The sequence below is a fragment of the Bos grunniens genome, chromosome 7, assembly GCF_055505025.1.
Source record: "Bos grunniens cultivar Pamir isolate PY7600 chromosome 7, Bosgru_T2T1.0, whole genome shotgun sequence".
NCBI lineage: Eukaryota > Metazoa > Chordata > Mammalia > Artiodactyla > Bovidae > Bos > Bos grunniens.
The window spans coordinates 70,791,416-70,811,656 of record NC_141171.1 but is presented as its reverse complement, the minus strand read 5'-3'; the positions used below and the strand labels follow the sequence as shown (position 1 = coordinate 70,811,656).

General features: G+C 37.8%; 1 protein-coding gene across 10 annotated transcripts in view; it reads left to right on the top strand.

Annotated features, from left to right (window-relative positions):
* RNF145 (ring finger protein 145) overlaps positions 1-20,241 on the top strand; it is a 62,925-nt gene that overhangs the window by 18,395 nt on the left and 24,289 nt on the right. For all 10 annotated transcript variants that reach the window (XM_086412688.1, XM_086412682.1, XM_086412685.1 and 7 more), the window contains one exon: positions 13,344-13,435. In XM_086412688.1, coding sequence (XP_086268814.1) covers positions 13,344-13,435 — 92 coding nt within the window. The remainder of the gene's footprint in view (positions 1-13,343; positions 13,436-20,241) is intronic.

Below are 20,241 nucleotides of genomic sequence, written 5' to 3'. Positions count from 1 at the left end.
ATTTTTAAAGAAAAATGATATGTATGCAGTATAATGCAGTAGTTAGAGTGTAGGCTCCTGAGTTACCACTGTAGTGTATAAATAAGTTCCTGGGCAGCTAAGAATGCCATTTGGAAAAGTGGATGGGAATTGGATAGATTCAAATCCTCTGTTTCTTATTTACTGCTCTGTAACCTTAGTGTCATTTTTCAGAAAGATTCATCTCAGTTTCTTCACCTGTAAAATGCTAATAGTATTTTAAGGAGCTGTTATAAGGATTTATTATCATTAAGCATGTTAAACTCTTAGCACAATTTCTGACATGTTGTAAGGGCTCAGTGGATTTTAACTTACTCTATTATGTCTCATTTTTATTACGCAGCAATGTTTTGTAAGTATTTTCCTGTGTTGTTAATCTTTAAAAAATGTTTTTTTCATGGCAGAGTATTCCATGCTGTAGCTGTGTTAACGATAGCTTTTTATAGTTGATAGGATTTTGATGATCAGTCAGAGAAATCTCAAAGTTGAAGGCAGAGCTATTAAAATTAATTTTATTTGTTATTATAATTCTGGGTGAAAAAGCAATGAACCTGCTCTTTCCCTTTATGGTTTTTTGGTTTCTGTGTGGTTCAGTGATGGCCGAAACCATGTAGCTATATTTTCATCTGCGGTATCATCATCCAGGCTTTTCTAGAGAGGTCATAATTCTATCATGTAGGGATAAAGGGGACCCTGCAGTGTCAGAGATGAAGAAAAGCCTTTTTCTAACCATTCTTCTTGAGCAATTTTGACTTACTACTTTTAGTTTATGGGAATATTTTTAACCAGTATTTAAAGTTTATTTTCATGATCAGAACGTTTATATCTATTTTAAACAGTAAAAAGAATTGTAACAAAATTTTACAGTGTACAAAAACATTTCATATTTTTTAATGTTATTTTGATCCTTACTATAATCCTTTGAGATTTACAGGTGAAAGAACTGAAATGTGCAAACAGCTAGGAGGGGATGATCCCAGACTTTAACTTGAATCCAAGTTTTCTGATTTTTAGTTCAATTTTCCGGAGAGGGCATGGTTAATGGAAAGAAAATTAGTTTTAGAATTAGTAGGATATGAAATAGTTTCCCTACTTAGGAAATATGTTACCATGGCAAGTTATTTCTTTGAAACTATAAAGTAAGACAGTGCCTATCTGATGGAGTTGGTTTTAGTATTAAACTAACAAATTTCAAGTTGTGGCATATTTTAGTGTTTTTCTTCATAGTGTAATTTACACTGTATCATGCTATCTCAAAAATGTTAGCAAAGATGTGTTAATTCTTGAATCATTAATAAAATGTCAGCGTTTAATAAATATTGAGTCTTGGCCAATCTCATAGAATCTTAAGGCTGAATTTTTTAGTTTTAAAAAGCTTAACAGTTCATATTTCATGTGGCAGCTTCATAAACAAGTATCTTTAAAGAAAATGACTTTATTAAGATATAATTCACATACCTATTTAAAGTATATAGCTCAGTGGTTTTGTATACATTCACAGAACTGTGTAAAGCATCACCACCATTGGTTTTAGAACATTTTCATAACTCCAGAAAGAAGCTCTGTACCCATCAGCAGTCACTCCCAATTTCCTACCAGTCCCTCTCTGCAGCCGTAGGCACGTCAGTCTGTTTTCTATCTTTATGGGTTGGCCCATTCTGGACATTTCATGTACATTGAATTGTACAGTATGTGGTCCTTTATGCCTAACTTCTTTCACTTAGCATGTTTTCAAGGCTCATCCATGCTGTAGTGTGTATCAGGACTTCATTTTTCTGTCCAAATCATATTTTGTGGTATGACATTTTGTTTATCGATTCATTCATTGATGGACGTTTGAATTGTTTCTGCCTTGTTGCCTGTTAGAATAACAGTCAACATTCATGGTTTTGTGTGGACATACTTACTATAGGGAGGAGTGCTGCTTATACATTGGATTGGGATTGCTGGATCATATAGTATGTTTAAACTTTGAGGAACTACTAGACTGCTTTCTAAAGTGGCTGCACTATTATATTTCTACCAGCAGGGTATGAGGGTTCCAGTTTCTCCACACCCTTGCTGATAATTGTCGATCTCTGTCATTTTCAGTATAGCCATCATAGTAAGTGTGGAGTGGGATTTCGTTGTGGTTTTGATTTGCATTTCACTGATGGCTAATGATGTTGAGCATGTTTCATATGTCCATTAACCCTTTGTGAATTTTCCTCGGAGAGATGTTTATTCAGGTTCTTTACCCATTATTTGATTGGTTGTCTTTTTTTAAAAAAATTGAGTTGTAGGAATTCTTTATGTATTCTAGGTAGAAGTCACTTATCACTTACATGATTTACAGATATTTTCCATATCACTCTAGTCTAGATATATCAAAGCAGAGTATAGTATGGTCCTGAGAAGGAAAGTCAATACTTGCATATTTTAAATAACTCATTTGATACTTCAAAAATTGGCTGTAGAAAAAGACATTTGCAAATATTAATTCCTTAAACAGAAAATTTCATACTCTTGAAAAGCTGGGTCTCTCTTTTCCTTAATTCATGTACAGGCATACCTTGTTTTGTTAGGCTTCCCTTTGTTGTGATTTGCAGATACTGCATTTTTTACAAATTGAAGTTTGTGGCAACCTTGTATCAACCAAATCCATCCTGTCACGTTTCTAACAGGGCTTGCTCACTTCCTGTCCTGGTCAGGTTTTGGAAATTCTTGCAATATTTCAAACTTTTTTCATTATTATTGTATTTGTTATGGTGATCTACGATCAGTGATCTTTGATGTTACTATTGTCATTGTGTTTGGGGCATCACAAACTGCACCTATATAACATGGCAAACTTAACAAAGGCTGTGTGTACTGACTGCTCCACTGACTGGCTGTCCCACATCTCTCTCCTGCTCCCTGGGTCTCCCTATTCCCTGAGACACACTAATATTGAAATTAGACCAGTTAATAACCCTATGGGAAGTGTTCAAGTGAAGAGTCATGTCTCTCGTTTTAAATCAAAAGCTAGAAATGATTTAACTTGAGATTGGCTAAGTGTTAGGCCACTTGTGCCGAACACTTAGCCCAGTTGTGAATATGATGGAAAAGTTCTTGAAGGAAGTTAAAGTACTACTTCAGTGAACACAAGAATGATAAGAAAGCTGAACAGCTTTATTGCTGATGTGGAGAAACTTTTAGTGATCTGGATAGAAGATCAAACCAGCTACAACATTCCCTTAAACCAGGGCCAGAGCAAAGCCCTAATTCTTTTTAATTCCATGAAGGCTGAGAGAGGTGAGGAAGCTGCCTAAGAGAAGTTTGAAGCTAGCAGAGGTTGTTTCATGAGCTTTAAGGAAAGACGCCGTCTTCATCACATAAAAGTACAAGGTACAGCAGAACGTGCTGATGTAGGAGCTGCAGCAAGCAAGTTATCTAGATGATCTAGCTAAGATCATTAATGAAGGTGGCTACAGTAAAGAATTGATGCTTTTGAACTGTGGTGTTGGAGAAGACTCTTGAGAGTCCTTTGGAAAGCAGGAAGATCCAATCAGTCCATCCTAAAGCAAATCAGTCCTAAATATTCATTGGAAGGACTGATGCTGAAGCTGAAACTCCAATACTTTGGCCACCTGATGGGAGGAAATGACTCATTTGAAAAGACCCTGATGCTGGAAATGATTGAAGGCGGGAGGAGAAGGGGATGACAGAGGATGAGATGGTTGGATGGCATCACCGACTCAATGGACATGAGCTTCAGTAAGCTCTGGGAGTTGATGATGGACAGGGAAGCCTGATGCGCAGTCCATGGGGTCACAAAGAGTCGGACATGACTAGCAACTGAACTGAACACTAAAGAACAGATTTCCAGTATAGACAAAACAGTGTTCTGTTGGCAGAAAATGGACTTTGTACCTAGAGAGGAGAAGTCAGTGCCGGGCTTCAAAGCTTCAAAGGACAGGCTGACTCTGTTTGGGGCTAATGCAGCTGGTGACTTGTTGAAGCCAATGCTCTAGCCATTATGAAAATCCTAAGACCTTAAGAATTATGCTAAGATCTACTCTACCTGTGTGCTGTAAATGGAACAACAAAACCTGGATGACACCATAGCTGTTTTACAACATGGTTTGTTGAATATTTTAAGCTCACTGTTGAGACCTGCTTCTCAGGAAAAATGATTTCTTTCAAAATATTACTGCTCATTGACAATGCATTTGGTTGCCCAAGAGCTCTGTCAGATGTATAACAGATTTGAATGTTTTCATGCCTGCTGATACAATATCATTTCTGCAACCCATAGATCAAGGAGTAATTTTGATTTTGATTTTCAAGTCTTATCATTTAAGAAATATATCTCATAAGGCTATAGCTGCTGTAGATAGTGAGTCCTCTGATAGATCTGGGCAAAGTAAATTGAAAACCTTTTGGAAAAGATTCACCATTCTAGATACCACTAAGAACATCTGTGATTCTTGGGAAGAAGTCAAAATAGCAATACTAGCAAGAGCTTGGAGGATGATTCTAACTCTCACGGATGAGTTTGAGGGGTTCAAGTCTTCTGTGGAGGGAGTCACTACAAATGTGGTGGAAACAACAAGAGAACTAGAAGTGGAGCCTGAAGATGTGACTGAATTGCTGCCGTGTCACAATAGAAACTTTCTAGCAGATGAGAAGCTGCTTCCTATGGATGAACAAAGAAAGTGGTTTTTTGAGATAGAATCTACTGTTGGTGAAGATGCTGTGAAAAGTGTTGAAATGACAACAAAGGATTTAGAATATTATATATTACATAAACTTAACTAATAAAGCTCTGACAGAGTTTGAAAGAACTGACTAATTTTGAAAGAAGTTCTACTATCAGTAAAATACTTTCAAACAGCATTGCATGCTATGGAGAAATCCTTCAGGAAAGGAAGACTCACTCAGTGTGGCACACTTCTTTGTCATCTTAAGACATTGCCAGTCACCCCAGCCTTGAGCAACCACCAGTGTGATCAGTTAGCAGCTGTCAACATTGAGTCAAAACCCTTTATCAGCAAAAAGATTTCTTTTTTGGCCCTGCAGTGTGTCATGTTGAATCCTAGTTCTCCGCCAGGGATCCAACCCATGCACCCTGCTGTGGGAGTGAAGAGTCTTAACTACTGGACTGCCAGGGAAGTCCCAGCAAAAAGATTATGCCTTTCTGAAGGCTCATATGATGGTAAGCATTTTTAAAATTAAGGTATGCACATATGTTTTAGACATAAGGCTATTGCACTCTGAGGCTACAGTGTAGTGTAACATAACTTTTATATGCACCAAGAAACCCCAAAATTCATGTGATTCACTTTGTTGTGGTATCCACTTTATTGTGATAGTCTGGAACTGAATGCACAGTATCTACAAGGTATGCCTTTAATTCACACAATGAAGCTGATTCTTCTTAATGTTTAGAATATGTCTATAAAATGGTTATAACCTGTATAATACTGATTATATGTGGAATCTAAAAAATTTTACAAATAAACTTATTTGCAAAGGAAAAATAGTCACAGATGTAGAAAACTAACATGATTACCAAGAGGGGAAGGTGTGTGTGGGATTGAATTGGGAGATTGGGACTCACAAATGTACACTACCTTGTATAAAATGGATAATTTATGAAAACCTACTGAATAGCACAGGGAATGCTACTCAGTGCTCTGTGGTTACCTAAATGGGAAGGGACTCTAAGAGAGTGTGTGTGAAGTCAAGTGGGCCTTAGAAAGCATCACTGTGAACAAAGCTAGTGGAGGTGATAGACTTCCAGTTGAGCTATTCCAAATCCTGAAAGATGATGCTGTGAAAGTGCTGCACTCAATATGCCAGCAAATTTGGAAAACTCAGCAGTGGCCACAGGACTGGAAAAGGTCAGTTTTCATTCCAATCCCAAAGAAAGGCAATGCCAAAGAATGCTCAAACTACTATACAATTGCACTCATCTCACACGCTAGTAAAATAATGCTCAAAATTCTCCAGGCCAGGCTTCAGCAATATGTGAACCGTGAACTTCCTGATGTTCAAGCTGGTTTTCGAAAAGGCAGAGGAACCAGAGATCAAATTGCCAACATCCGCTGAATCATGGAAAAAGCAAGAGACTTCCAGAAAAACATCTATTTCTGCTTTATTGACTATGCCAAAGCCTTTGACTGTGTGGATCACAATCAACTGTGGAAAATTCTGAAAGAGATGTGAAGACCAGACCACCTGATCTGCCTCTTGAGAAATTTGTATGCAGGTCAGGAAGCAACAGTTAGAACTGGACATGGAACAACAGACTGGTTCCAAATAGGAAAAGGAGTTCGTCAAGGCTGTATATTGTCACCCTGCTTATTTAACTTCTATGCAGAGTACATCATGAGAAACGCTGGGCTGGAAGAAACACAAGCTGGAATCAAGATTGCCGAGAGAAATATCAATAACCTCAGATATGCAGATGACACCACCCTTATGGCAGAAAGTGAAGAGGAACTCAAAAGCCTCTTGATGAAAGTGAAAGAGGAGAGTGAAAAAGTTGGCTTAAAGCTCAACATTCAGAAAACGAAGATCATGGCATCCGGTCCCATCACTTCATGGGAAATAGATGGGAAACAGTGGAAACATTGTCAGACTTTATTTTTATGGGCTCCAAAATCACTGCAGATGGTGACTGCAGCCATGAAATTAAAAGACGCTTACTCCTTGGAAGGAAAGTTATGACCAATCTAGATAGCATATTCAAAAGCAGAGACTTTATTTTGCCAACAAAGGTTCGTCTAGTCAAGGCTATGGTTTTTCCTGTGGTCATGTATGGATGTGAGAGTTGGATTGTGAAGAAGGCTGAGCGCCAAAGAATTGATGCTTTTGAACTGTGGTGTTGGAGAAGACTCTTGAGAGTCCCTTAGACTGCAAGAAGATCCAACCAGTCCATTCTAAAGGGGATCAGCCCTGGGATTTCTTTGGAAGGACTGATGCTAAAGCTGAAACTCCAGTACTTTGGCCACCTCATGTGAAGAGTTGACTCATTGGAAAAGACTCTGATGCTGAGAGGGATTGGGGGCAAGAGGAGAAGGGGACGACAGAGGATGAGATGGCTGGATGGCATCACTGACTTGATGGACATGAGTCTGAGTGAACTCCTGGAGTTGGTGATGGACAGGGAGGCCTGGCATGCTGCGATTCATGGGGTTGAAAAGAGTCGGACACGACTGAGCAACTGACCTGATATGTATATATATATATATATGTATATATGTCTGTATGTATAACTGATTCACTTTACTGTACAGCAGAAACTAACATAACACTGTAAAATAACTACATTCTAATAAAAATGAATAAAAGACAATGGATGTAACTTTCACTTCAGAAAAGTTAAACTTTAGAACATCCCATGGGCTCAGTTAGTATAAAATTTAATATTACTATTCAAATTGAACTCATTAGAATTTGATAAATGTCAGGTTCTTTAATTCTTAAAATTCTAAGCTATGCTTCTCATTTTGAGTGGTCTAAGGCAGGGGTCCCCAACTTCCGGGCTGTGGACCAGCGCCTCCTGTCAGATTAAGGGCAGTGTTAGATTAGAAATACAGTGCACAATAAATGTAATGTGCTTGAATCATCCTGAAATCATCACCCTGCCCCTGGTCCGTGGAAAAAATTGTCTTCCATAAAATCAGTCTCTGGTGTCAAAAAGGTTGGAGACCGCTTTCTAAGGAATATATTTTCCAGTACCAATCCTATTTTAAAATTGAGACTTTCCAGCACTACTGTGGAAAAAGAGAAACTTTACAAACTGATATGATGATTCCTGTGAGGATGTTTTGATGGTTTACCTCCACAGTTAAGTGTTTTTTTCCTAAAACTTTTAAAACTTCATTATTTTTAAATTCCTTGTTTTATTGTTAGGTTTATGAACCAGTGCATCAATTTTGTATGTGTATGACTTTAAGAACCTGTTGGATTCAAACAATAAAAGTTTACTCTCTTTCATCCTTGTCTTCAGTGTATAACTGATTTCAAATGTAAAACTTTCCCAGAAGTTACTTATATGTCTCATACAGAAACTAGCCCTCCATTTTAGGAAAGCTTGTGTCATTCAAAGCTACAGAGGAGGGTTTCTTTGTATTGGACCTGTTAGTATGTTGGGCTGGGTTACTTGTTGTGAGGCAGTCGTGTGCATTACAGAATGTTGTCAGTACTGTGTCTCTGCTCACAGATTGCAGAGCACCCCTTCCCCACAATTGTAAAACCAGAAACTATCCCTAATTGCCAAATGTTATAACCTGGGGAATAAAATTTTTCCAGCTGACAACTACTGCTGTTAGATAACAGAACTGAAAAGTGAAGTTTTTCACTATACATTTAACTTTTACTTTTGAAAGGAATACAATTGACCCATTTCAATGTGTGATATGTTTTCTTCTTTTGGACATTATCAGATCCAGGCAGTAAATATTTAGCAGGTAGTCAGAAGGTGAAGAAAGAAGTAGGGTGGCCTTGTAGCACAGAAGATTTAAATACTAAAGCCCTGGGGAAATGAACTCTTAAATTGCTATTCAGTGCTTAGGGTGTGATAGGTACTCAGATTACAGTGTTTGAACATCTCGGGGTAATTCCTTGGCCATCAAGTGATTAAGTGAGTAGTGCCTTTTGTTTGCACACATTGCGAAAGATAACTTGGAGGGCTCACCGCTTTGTTCTGTGTACACATAGATTGGGTTTCTTTGGAATTATTATTGTTTGGAAGCTTTAAGTGGCCAGAATGTGCAGATTGTTCTCAGTTGTCCAGCGACCCAGCCAGGTTGCTTAAGAGACTTAGAAAGAAAGGTATTTTGATCTGCTGATGAATTGATAAGCTTGTAGGTTTTGTTGTTATTGTTTTTTATAACTCTTATGCTTCTATTTATAGCAGAAGCTTTTCCACTTGTAAGCCATCCTTGGGGCTCTTGGTATACATCTTGCTGCTGCTGCTGCTAAGTCGCTTCAGTTGTGTCCGACTCTGTTACACATTCCTTATTCCCCAAAACAGTTGTAACCACAAGAAAGAAGGCTACCATGGGGAATGCAGAGAAGTGGGTTTTCAAAGTGTTCAGTTTATTGGTGCTCTGTGTTAATTGTCAGCGTTGCATAAATTGTATAAGTGAAAAAAGTGGTTTAAGAAGGGGAAGATATTATTCAGTTACAAGTAGAAAACAGTAATTCTTGCTTCTGACCAACTTAATACATTCTGTTCTTTAAATTTTTAAATTGGAAAATTCTAATTCTACTTTTGAACTTCTCCTTCGATTCAGTCTTAAAATTTTTAGGTTTAAAATTCTGTTAAAAATCTGAATTTCATGACTCTTGCCTCAGACTAGATTTTGGCCTAAAGTGACTCATGGAATTTTGGATAATTCCTTCTCTGAATCCTTCTTCTTTAGGTTTACCATTGTGTTTTTTAATGTTGTAAGTGACCCACTCTGTTGAGACTGAGTAATAACCAAGAGTTTTCATTGCTAGCATGAGATGTTCTGAAGTTGTATATAACTTAGATGTAGAGATCTTTGTTAATGTTTTTTTTTTATTATTATTTTTGTTTTATTTCTTCTTCTAGTTTTTTATAATAATAGTTTGGGAGACAGTGCCCAGATTCTTCTCTCAGAAGAGACAGCTCAGTAGTGGCTGCTTGGCAAGACCAGTTTAGTCCCCACCAAAGTCACAGCGCTGGTTCTGGAAAGCCAAGCTCAGCTGTCCCCAAGAGGGACTATGGGCTTTCTGGTCCTGGCTGTCTTTATTGAAGTGGGGCTTATTGATGAGTCAGCCAAACAGAGAGATTCTGAAGGCTGTCTTTGAGAGAGGGGATCTGAGCAAAGGAGAGAGGGTCTAGGGTGCCTAGGGAAGATGTTAATTTCTGGGGTAGGACGATTGCACAAGTCGGGCAGTCCTTGAGGGAGATTGAAGCATTGAGAGAGCTATTCAAGAGGGTGAAGTGGGAGAGCTAGTAGGAAGGGAACTGCTTAACATCAGGGTGGTGGTGTTGTGGCCTGAAGGTGGTGGTTGTTCTGAAATGTAGACATCCCTTGTAGTGCTTCCCTGGTGGCTCAGCAGTAAAGAACTCGCCTGCCAGTGCAGGAGACACAGATTCCATCCCTGGATTGGGAAGATCCCCTAAAGAAGGAAATGGCAACCCACTCCAGTATTGTTGCCTGGGAATCCCTTGGACAGAGAAACCTGGCGGGCTCCAGTCCATGGGGTCACAAGAGTCAGACACAGTTTAGTGACTGAGCACGAGCATGAGACATTCCCTAGGGTCCCCTAATCTCAACAGATCACAGAGTAGTGAAACATAGAAAAAGAGAAAGAACAAAAAAGAAAATCATATAAAAAATTAGAAAGTTGAGAGGAGACTTAAAAAACACCAAAACAACCAAAGGAATATAGAGTAGGTTAAAAGAAAAGGAAACTGTTGCATTAAACCCGTTATAATAATCTTATGAAATAGAATGAGAGATAAAAAGCAAGCTAAATAGAAAGTATAAATCTAGAAGTGAAGATAATAAAAGATAATTTTTTAATAAACAGGGCTGTGACTATAAAAATTAAATTTTAAAAAATCATGACAACATTCGGTATTTTTTTCTTCCAGCGTTTGTCACAATTGTAATTAAATAATTGTTAGGTTAAGTGTTATGTATATCTTCTTTCCTGGCTTGTGTGCTTCATCTTCACAACAACTGTGTTTTTCTTGTCTACTGCAGCATTTTCAAGGCCTGCCAGTGTGCTAGCAACACAGGTATACAGCAGATTCCTTTTGAGTTAAAATAAAAAAGTGTAAAAAATGTTAATTTGCCTTAGAAGTTTTGTTATGTGAAATTAGAATTTTGGATAATGGACTAAGGAAAAACAAAGAGGCTTTTAAAAAGAGGATAAACTGAAGTAGGCTTGGAAATTAAAACAAAAACAATTAGCAAATGTCTCAGCAGTAAGAAATTCTTGATAATGTTGAGTTTGCTGAGTTTTATTATGAAACACCAGTAATATGATGACAAAAACAAACATGGGAGAAAACATGATAGGGAACCCAACTCTGCCATCTCCTTCCCTCGCCCTCACCAGGAGAGAGCTCCTGGGACTGAGGTCCTCCTGGGCGATCTTCTGGCTTTTCTCCTGCTTGCAGTTCGTGCTCCCGCAGGCTCTCCTTTTTTGTAGAGGTGAAATTCATGTAACACATTTAACCTTTTAAAGTGAACAGTTTAGTGGCATATAGTGTGGTCCTAATGTTGTGCAACTGTCACCATTATCTAATTTCAAAACATTTCGTCCCCCTAGAATAAAACCTGCAACTCTTGAGTACTGATTTCCATTCCCCCTCCCCACTTCCCCTCCAGCAGACACCAGTCTGCTTTCTCTTTATGGATTGTCGCTAGTTCTTTTTTTAAACTGGATCTATTTGAGAGAGATATGCTTTGGCCAAAAAGAAATTACTTGACTTTAAAGGCCTAGATCCTACTGGGACTCAAAAGTTGTGTGCTACGTGTTAAGTCACTTCAGTCATGTCCGACTCTTTGCGGCCCTATGTACTGTAGCCCACCAGGCTCCTCTGTCCATGGTATTCTCTGGGCAAGAATACTGGAGTGGGTTGCCATGCCTTCCTCCAGGGAATCTTCCTGACCGAGATGGAACCCACGTCTGTTATATCTCCTTTTACGGTAGGCACGTTCTTTACCACTAGCGCCACCATTGGGACTCAAAGTTAGATCTCTTTTAAATATAAATGTTTCTTTTAATAGCATTTTCAAAGACTTCATAAATGTAAATGGTACTTAATATGTGTATTTTATTTAAAATGTCAGAACTTTTCATTCTTTAGCTTTCTATCCTAAAACTGTATTAAAAATACTAATTACATTGATCTCATGATCAGATATTTATATGTAACTTGCACGTGTAGCATTTGTGTCTCTTTACATTAAAACAGGGCTTCAACAACTGACCTTCTGGAGTGGGCAGTTCTTTGTTGTGGGGGCTGTCCTGTAGGATGTTTTGGAGGCATCTTGACTTAGGTGCCAGGAGCACTCCTCCACCCTTTGAAGCTGTGACAACTAAAAATGTTTTCAGACATTGCAGAATATCCCCTCAGGGGCAAACTCACACCTGGTTGACAACCACTGCATTAGAAGCATGCCTCTTGAGGATTTGGTTTTCTCTGTCAGTAGAAAGACTGTTAATACATTATTTGTTAGAAATAATCGTCAAAGAGTAATAGAGGAGAATAGCTAAATCACCCAAGAAGCCTAATCATTCATTGATTTTTATAATTGTTCCCAAAACTGCTTTAAAATTTTTATTTTAGTTGTTTTGATTTTTGGCAGTACTCGCTTGCTGATTATGTAAGGATCATTTCTTGGTTAGCTGTTTTATGCTGAAGGAATTCCACTTGATTGCCTAATAGGAAGTAATTTCATGGAAAAAGTAAATATGAGTTTTTCAGAAATACTTGATGTATTTAACCTGTTTTAAAGTACAGTGAATAAAGTATTCAACAGTTGAAGAAAAGGAGAATTTTTTAACACAAATTTTCCTACTTTGATGTCAGAAGAATTTAAGACAACCATGTTCTATTACCACTGAACTTAACTGACAATAAATTCTTCCTTTCTGCCTCTACCCTAAAAGTTCTGTTTTCTCAGAGTGTAAAGTCTCTTTGACCACTAATTAAATCTTGTTATTTCTCAGTGATCAATGTTAAATGAATTATGTTTTATAAGAAATAATTTAATTTGATTTAAAATTTATCTCAAAATAAATTTGTAGCCTACTTAAATATTCTAATTCTAATTATAAATTTCCTGTAAACTTGAAAATGACATCTTTTAAGGATTGTCGTGCTACAAGCCAGTTTTCTAACTAGTTTGTGTTTTTACCTATAGCTAATTAAGTATAACTGGAGAAAAAACTGGGAAAATAAGATGGGAGGGATAATGGAAGCTAATGAAAAGAGGGGAAATTAATGAAATAGTGTTAGGTGTTATCAGTTAAGTAGTAGGGTTGAGAGGTGGCATCTCAATTGGCTTTTTCCTGGGGTAAATTATATTAATGAGACCGTGGGAAGAAAGAGAATCCAACAAAGTGGAGTTTTGGCTGCTTCTCTGCAAGTAAAATTCAGTTTCAGTGAATTCTGTTTTCATCACATGGGCCAAGGAGATGAACGTCATCCCTCTATAATTTTTTGTACCTAAAATTTTCCTTTGTATAGATGTTAAGTGTTATTAACATAATACATTTTTAATAATAATACTGTGCTTAGCTACTTCTCTCTCCTGTATGTACTTAGAATGTATCTAATACATTCTTATCATTTTACTTATTAGGGACTATGTTAGGAGTGAACTGGAGTCTGCCTATGAAGGACCAATGTATTTAGAACCTCTCTCTATGAATCGATTTACCACAGCCTTAATAGGTAAGTATTATAAAAGAATCAAAAGTGTAGGTAGGAACCAACCAAGTATTAATTACTCTTATAAAGTTAGTTCATACTTAGTACAAAAAAGTTGGAAAACTTGAAGTTATTCTTGATGACTCTTTGAAAACACAGTTATTGTTAATGTTACATTTTCTTATTAGTCTTTTTCTCTCTAAATAAGGTGTTTCTTATTTTACATGTTTATAATTATATATAGCCTGTAATTACTTGTGTTTTTTAAGGATAATTTAAGTATTTGGGAAGGTTGGTTTTTAAATAAAGCTAATAATTACTTTGTAAGATTAAAATGAAATATGTAATGTCTTAATATTGGTTACTGGAGAAGGCAGTGGCGCCCCACTCCAGTACTCTTGCCTGGAAAATCCCATGGACAGAGGAGCCTGGTAGGCTGCAGTCCATGGGGTCTCTAGGAGTCGGACACGACTGAGTGACTTCACTTTCACTTTTCACTTTCATGCATTGGGGAAGGAAATGGCAACCCACTCCAGTGTTCTTGCCTGGAGAATCCCAGGGATGGGGGAGCCTGGTGGGCTGCCGTCTCTGGGGTCGCACAGAGTCGGACACGACTGAAGCGACTTAGCAGCAGCAGCAGCAGCAATATTGGTTACTGTTGTTGAAAGCCATTATCCTCTAGTCTACAATAAATTACCAGAAACATCGAGAACTTGAGATGTGATTGAAACGTTCAGGTAGCAGAATGTTTATAATAGAAGGATTGCATAGGACCCCAGAACAACACAGATGCAGCCCAAAGTGAAGTACCAAATCTTACGATTCCAAAATTGCAAAAAGGAAGTGAGAGGAATCTTGTATGTGTTTCTTAAACTCACCCATGTAGAAGGTGTTTATGTTAACACCTTCTAGGTTGTAGGAGAATTTCTTTAGATAGCTATTTTCTCTGAAATACCTTCCCAGCCCTTCTCATGTAGAGAATTCGGTGGGGGACCATTTGGAGACTCAGAGTTGTTTTGTGTGTGTGGCTTAGGAGGGATCCTGCAGACTGGTGTCTGACCTAGGTGTGCAAAATCTAAAGCTGCACCATCCAAAACAAGCCACAAGTGCCTTATAAGCCCTTGAAATGTGACTAGTCCAAATCAAACTTAGTACAAAAAGGATGCAAAATGTCTTGTTCATTTTTTGGTATAGATTGAATGTCTATATGGTAATATTTAGGATTGTTGTTATTGTTCAGTCACTAAGTCATGTCAGACTCTTTTGCAACCCCATGGACTGTAGCCAACCAGGCTCCTCTGTCCATGGAATTCTCCAGGCAAGAATACTGGAGTGGGTTGCCATTTCTTCTCCAGGGGATTTTCCCAACCCAGGGATCGAACCTGAGTCTCCTACATTGCAGGTTGATTCTTTACCACTGAGCCACCAGGGAAGCCCTAATATTTGTGATGCATTAGGTTAAATAAAATATATTGTTAATCAATTTTACTTTTTTAAACTTCATAAAATGATGCTATCAGAATATTAAACATTACATATATGGCTCATATTATAATTCTAATCTTATAAAGGCCACTAGTGGGCCGGCTGGCTGTTGAGTTTCTGACTGTGAAGTGAAAATGTCTTGTGAGGTTCTCCTGTATCATCTAATCTCTGTAGGCAAAGAATGTTAGTTTCCTGTGGACTAGATGAGGGTCCCAAGAGTCAATGGAGTTTTCTTAGATCCTTCCAAGAGGGCCCTTAAAAAGGTGAGAAGACTCCAACAGGCATTGTACTTCCAGATTCCCTGGAGCTGAGGAAAGAACCAAAAGCAGCCAGAGGAGGGTATATAACAAGCATGAAAGGTCATGCAGATAAGAGATCCATGATAATGGGAACAATCAGAAAAACACTTAAAAATGCCCAGGAGAAAGAAGATCCATCTTAAATATCTCAACTGCAGAGAGCACCAATACCATATCATTGTAAGAAAATAGTCCAGGAAGAATTTTCTACTTCTCTCCCTTTCCTTTCCTGCCTGCTTCAACTGTGGGTAAGTAAGTCAGGAAGAATGCCACTGTGCTGGCAGAGAAAGAAGCAGCAGCCTGCCATAAGCTCTCTACTCCGTCTCACAGTTGCTGGTTTTCTGTGACCCCAAAGGAGGCCTCTTGCCCACAGTAGTAGATGTAATGGTCATCTGAATTAAATTCACCCATTCCCATTCTTTTTAGTTCACCAATTCCTAAAATATTGATATTCACTCTTGACATCGCCTGTTTGACCAAGCCTAATTTACCTTGATTCATGGACCAAAAGAGTCCAGGTTCCTATCCAGTATTCTTTACAGCATCAGACTCGACTTTCACAACCAGACACATTCACAACTTAGCATCGTTTCTGCTTTGGCCCAGCCTCTTCATTCTTTCTAGAGCTATTTTTCTGCTCTTCTGCAGTAGCATATTGGACATGTACCGACCTAAGGGACTCATCTTCCAGTTATATCTTTTTGCCTTTTCATACTGTTCATGGGGTTCTTGAGGCAAGAATACTGAAGTGGTTTGCCATTCCCTTCTCCAGTAGATCATGTTTTGTCAGAGCTTTCCACTGTGACTCTTTTTCTTGGGTGGCCCTGCATGGTGGGCTCATAGCTTCATTGAGTTACATAGGTCTGATCCCATCATTTCATGGCAAATAGAAGGGGAAAAAGTGGAAGCAGTGGTAGATTTTATTTTCTTGGGTTCCAAAATTACTGTGGTTGGTGACTTCAGCCATGACCTAGATAGCCTATTAAAAAGCAGAGACATCACTTTGCTGACAAAGATCTGTCTAGTCAAAGCTATGGTTTTTCCATAGCTTTGTCATGTATGGATGTGAAAGTTGGACCATAAAGAAGGCTGAGCACCAAAGAATTGATACTTTTGAACTGTGATGCTGGACAAGACTCGAGGGTCGCTTGGACAGCAAAGAGATCAAAGCAGTCCTGAAGGAAATCAACCCTGAATATTCACTGGAAGGACTGATGCTGAAGCTAAAGCTCCAATACTTTGGCCACATGATGTGAAGAGCTGACTCATTGGAAAAGACCCTGATGCTGGGAAGGATTGAGGACAGGAGGAGAAGGGGGCAACAGAGAATGAGATGGTTAGATGGCATCGTCAACTCAATGGACATGAGTTTGAGCAAATTCTAGGAGATAGTAAAGCTCAGGGAACCCAGGCGTGCTGCAGTCCATGGGAGAGTCGGACACACAGAGCATCTGAACAACAACAATAGGAGCCTCAGCTGGAGTCAAGGAAAACCTTCAACTTTAAATCAGAATTGTTTGAGTCGACTAAGATTAGATTAGATTGGATTGTGCAAACTGTACTAGTTTAGAAAAGTTATGGGACTTGCCTTATAGGGGCAGGAGAACATTTAGCTTCAAAGAGTGGCTTTTTAAGAGAGTAGAACACAAAAATAATGTTGCTTTATGGCCATATCCCATGGCTGTATTCAATAGTGGTAACATCCAAATATTACCACATATTCAATAGTGGTAATATTTTCAGCCAAGTATGAAAATATTTGCCTGATTCGAAAACTCAGTGTTTTCTTTCATTCTGTGATGGATGTGATTTAGTGTAAATCTGTATATTTCCCTAAATTTTTCCCATCAGTGCTTATGAAAGTGTTCACCCAGCCAAGATTTAATTAACTGGAAATCCATAAATTATTAAGTAGCATTTTTTTCTTTAGACTTTGATTTTAAAGTAGCTTTCTACTCCTTTTCTTCCATTTCACTAATAAACTTTTAATGAAAAACTAAGTAATACGAATATGCCATTCTTTCTTAGGGTTATGGACTTCTTGGAGATAGTTCTTAAGGAATCCTGAAATCCAAAGTACATTGTGATTTTGTTTTATTCAGAATTGTCAGTTGGAATAGGTATATCAAGTTGAACAACCTTCTATTTTTCTGGAGCTATCGGAAAGATTTCCACTAACAGTATGACTCCTTTCTTCTTTCACCTAAGAGAAGTGGTCTTCCCTTCAAGAGAATCATAGCATATGAGTCATACTCTTCTCTGAAAGTGGATAATTGAAGCCTCTAACTTCAGAGCTGGGAACTGAATGTGCTGGCCTAGACTTATGGGAACTTTAAGAGCTTAGAGGAAGTTGGCATCATGCGGAACAAGGAACTTTAAATATCATAGCTATGAGTACAGTGAAAGTAAGACATGCCAAAATGAAAATTCCTAAATATTCCTAGTATTAAAGCACTTTCTCTTAAGTATTTTTTCAGAGTTTCAGCTAATTTTTTAATCAAAGAAATATGCTTTTAAAAGTCAAGAAATAAACACAATTTTAAAAAATTATTGGGGGTGATACCACAATATTATGATGAAAATCTCTTTCTGCACCACTCCTCTCCTGTCAGGCATCATTCCCCAGAGGCTTCTCTCCTTTCAGCTCACCATAATTTCTTCCCTGCTGTTTTCTCTTTTGTCCCTTTCTGGAATTCCTTTTAATTGGATAAGCTTTCTTCCACATTGAACCCCTAACTTTCTTACTGTTTTATTTTTCTTTTCCTCTGTCTCTTTGTTTTTTGTTTGACTTTCTGAGATTTCCCAACTCTTTTTTGTTATATTTTTTTTTAGTATTCTGGGGTTTGTTTTCTTTCTATTGTGACAGTCTGAAGCTTTCTTTTGTTCCTTGCATTCTTTCCATTTTCTCTGAGATTCTTTTTGTTCTGCTCCTTGCCTTACATGGGACAGCAGTAGTTCTTAAGCCTGAATTAGAATCACCTGGTTATTACTTAAATATCCTTCTGTTGTCATTTGTATTAAAGTGAAGTATTAAGTTGCCAGTTGTAATCTCTTTAAGGCATACCAACTGGTGTTTGTCACAGTTGGTGTTCAGGTGAGCCTGACCCTTATTGGGGAGACCCCCTAAGTGTGCATCTTTGTGGTCTTTTCACTGGACTTGGGTCAGTTTCCCAAAGACGAATCTATCTCCTGAAGGGGGGGACTGGTGCCGGGACAAGAGCTGAATGGCAGTAAATGTGGCAGTAGTGTTTGGAGACCTAGAGAGCTGTTATCTTTGTGGATGCAGACTTTTAATCTTCTGTTTTCATTTGGGCACCACACCTCACCTCTGTCTTGGGTGTGCACAGTGTCCAGGAGCCTGTTTTAGCCTTTCCAAAGAGCAAACTTCAGTCTTCCCGGGGTGGGGAAAGACAGATGGCCTAATCGTTGTTTTCTATCCCCTAAAATTTTGTTGACTTATTAAGTGGCCTCTCTTCTCAGTTTTCTTCATTGTTATGAGTTTTTGTCTTTTTTCATGGCTTTATGAATGTTTTTCTTGTGATTTGAATATCAGTTCTTTAAAGATTAAAATTAATACTCTGTGGGAGAAAATACCGCATATGTTACATACAGCATAGTAGATTGTTAAGAAATTTTCAGCTTTGTGTAAAAATGGTTGCCACTTTTGTATTCTTCTAATAATAATATGAATAGAACACAAATTAAAATATAAAAATGTTGAATTTAAATCAGCATATTCCAATAAAAAATTTAAAAATGGAATAAAGGATTAATAAGGACTTCACTGGTGGTCCAGTGGTTAAGATTCTGTGCTTCCAGTGCAGGGGATGTGGGTTCAATCCCTGCCCCGGGAAGTACCACATGCTGTGCAGTGTGGCGTTCCCCACCCACCCCCACCCCCACCCCCACCCCCCCCCGCCAAAAAAGCATGAATAAGATGGTAAGAAAAATATATTTTGTTTTGCTTTTCATTGGCAAGAAGGAAGAGAATTTGACTAATTCTTAATTTGGAAGATAACATGTTCAAGAATTTCTGAGAAATTCTGAGAGGAGCAGTGAGAGGAGACTTGTCCAGTCAATGAAATGGAATAGTGTGTACAGTCATGAGAGAAGATCACTGAAAAAAAAAAAAAGAATAGCAAGTTCCAATGCAGACACAAATACACTGATGATTTTGCAGTATACCAAAATGGCATTTCAAATTAACGAGAAAAGAATTGGTTGATTCCAGTAGCTAGTGTTGAGACAGCTAACTACACATCTGAAAAAATAAACTTAGAGCTTTGCTTTTTATCTTATTGTAAAACAATTTCCAAATATGTTAGTTTTTTAATTAAAGAAAAAAAGAAAATATAGGTGGTTACTTGTATAACCTTGAGTAGGGGGAGCCATGTAATTAACCATGGCACCAAAGGCAGAAACTGTTAAAAAGGTGGATAGATTTGATTCTTTATAATAAAAATTTCTATATTATAAGAGAAAAAAGTTACTAAAATATTCCAGTGGCAGGGAAAATATAATTATATGATAAAGAAGGTTAATATCTTGTTCAAACAACAGAAGTCTACATATCCTAGTAGAATAGGCAAAGAATGTGAACAAGCATTTTGTCAAAAATTGCAAGTGCTTTTATATACTTACTGGTAATGTTCAGTGCTATTGGTGATGGACAAAAGACAAATTTTTAAAAAATTAGGAAATATTTCTACCCTTTCTTTTCTTAAATTATTTTCACTGTTGGCAGATAGGTGGAAAAAAGGGCACCCTGTACACTGGATGTTTTGTTTTTGTAGAACAGTTGACAGATGTGTCAAAAGCTTTAAAAAAATGTTTCCTCTGACTCAGTCATCCTGCTTATTAGGAATTTAGGCTAGAAAACATTCGGAAATGTCCTCCAAGTAGTTTATACACGGATGTCATAAATGTACAAGTTTATTCATAACAAAGCATTTTATACTTGTAAAATATTTGAGGGTAGTCGAGTGCTCATTGTCATATGTGTTCAGTTTTTTTAACTAAAAAAAAAGCCCATATATATTTATACAC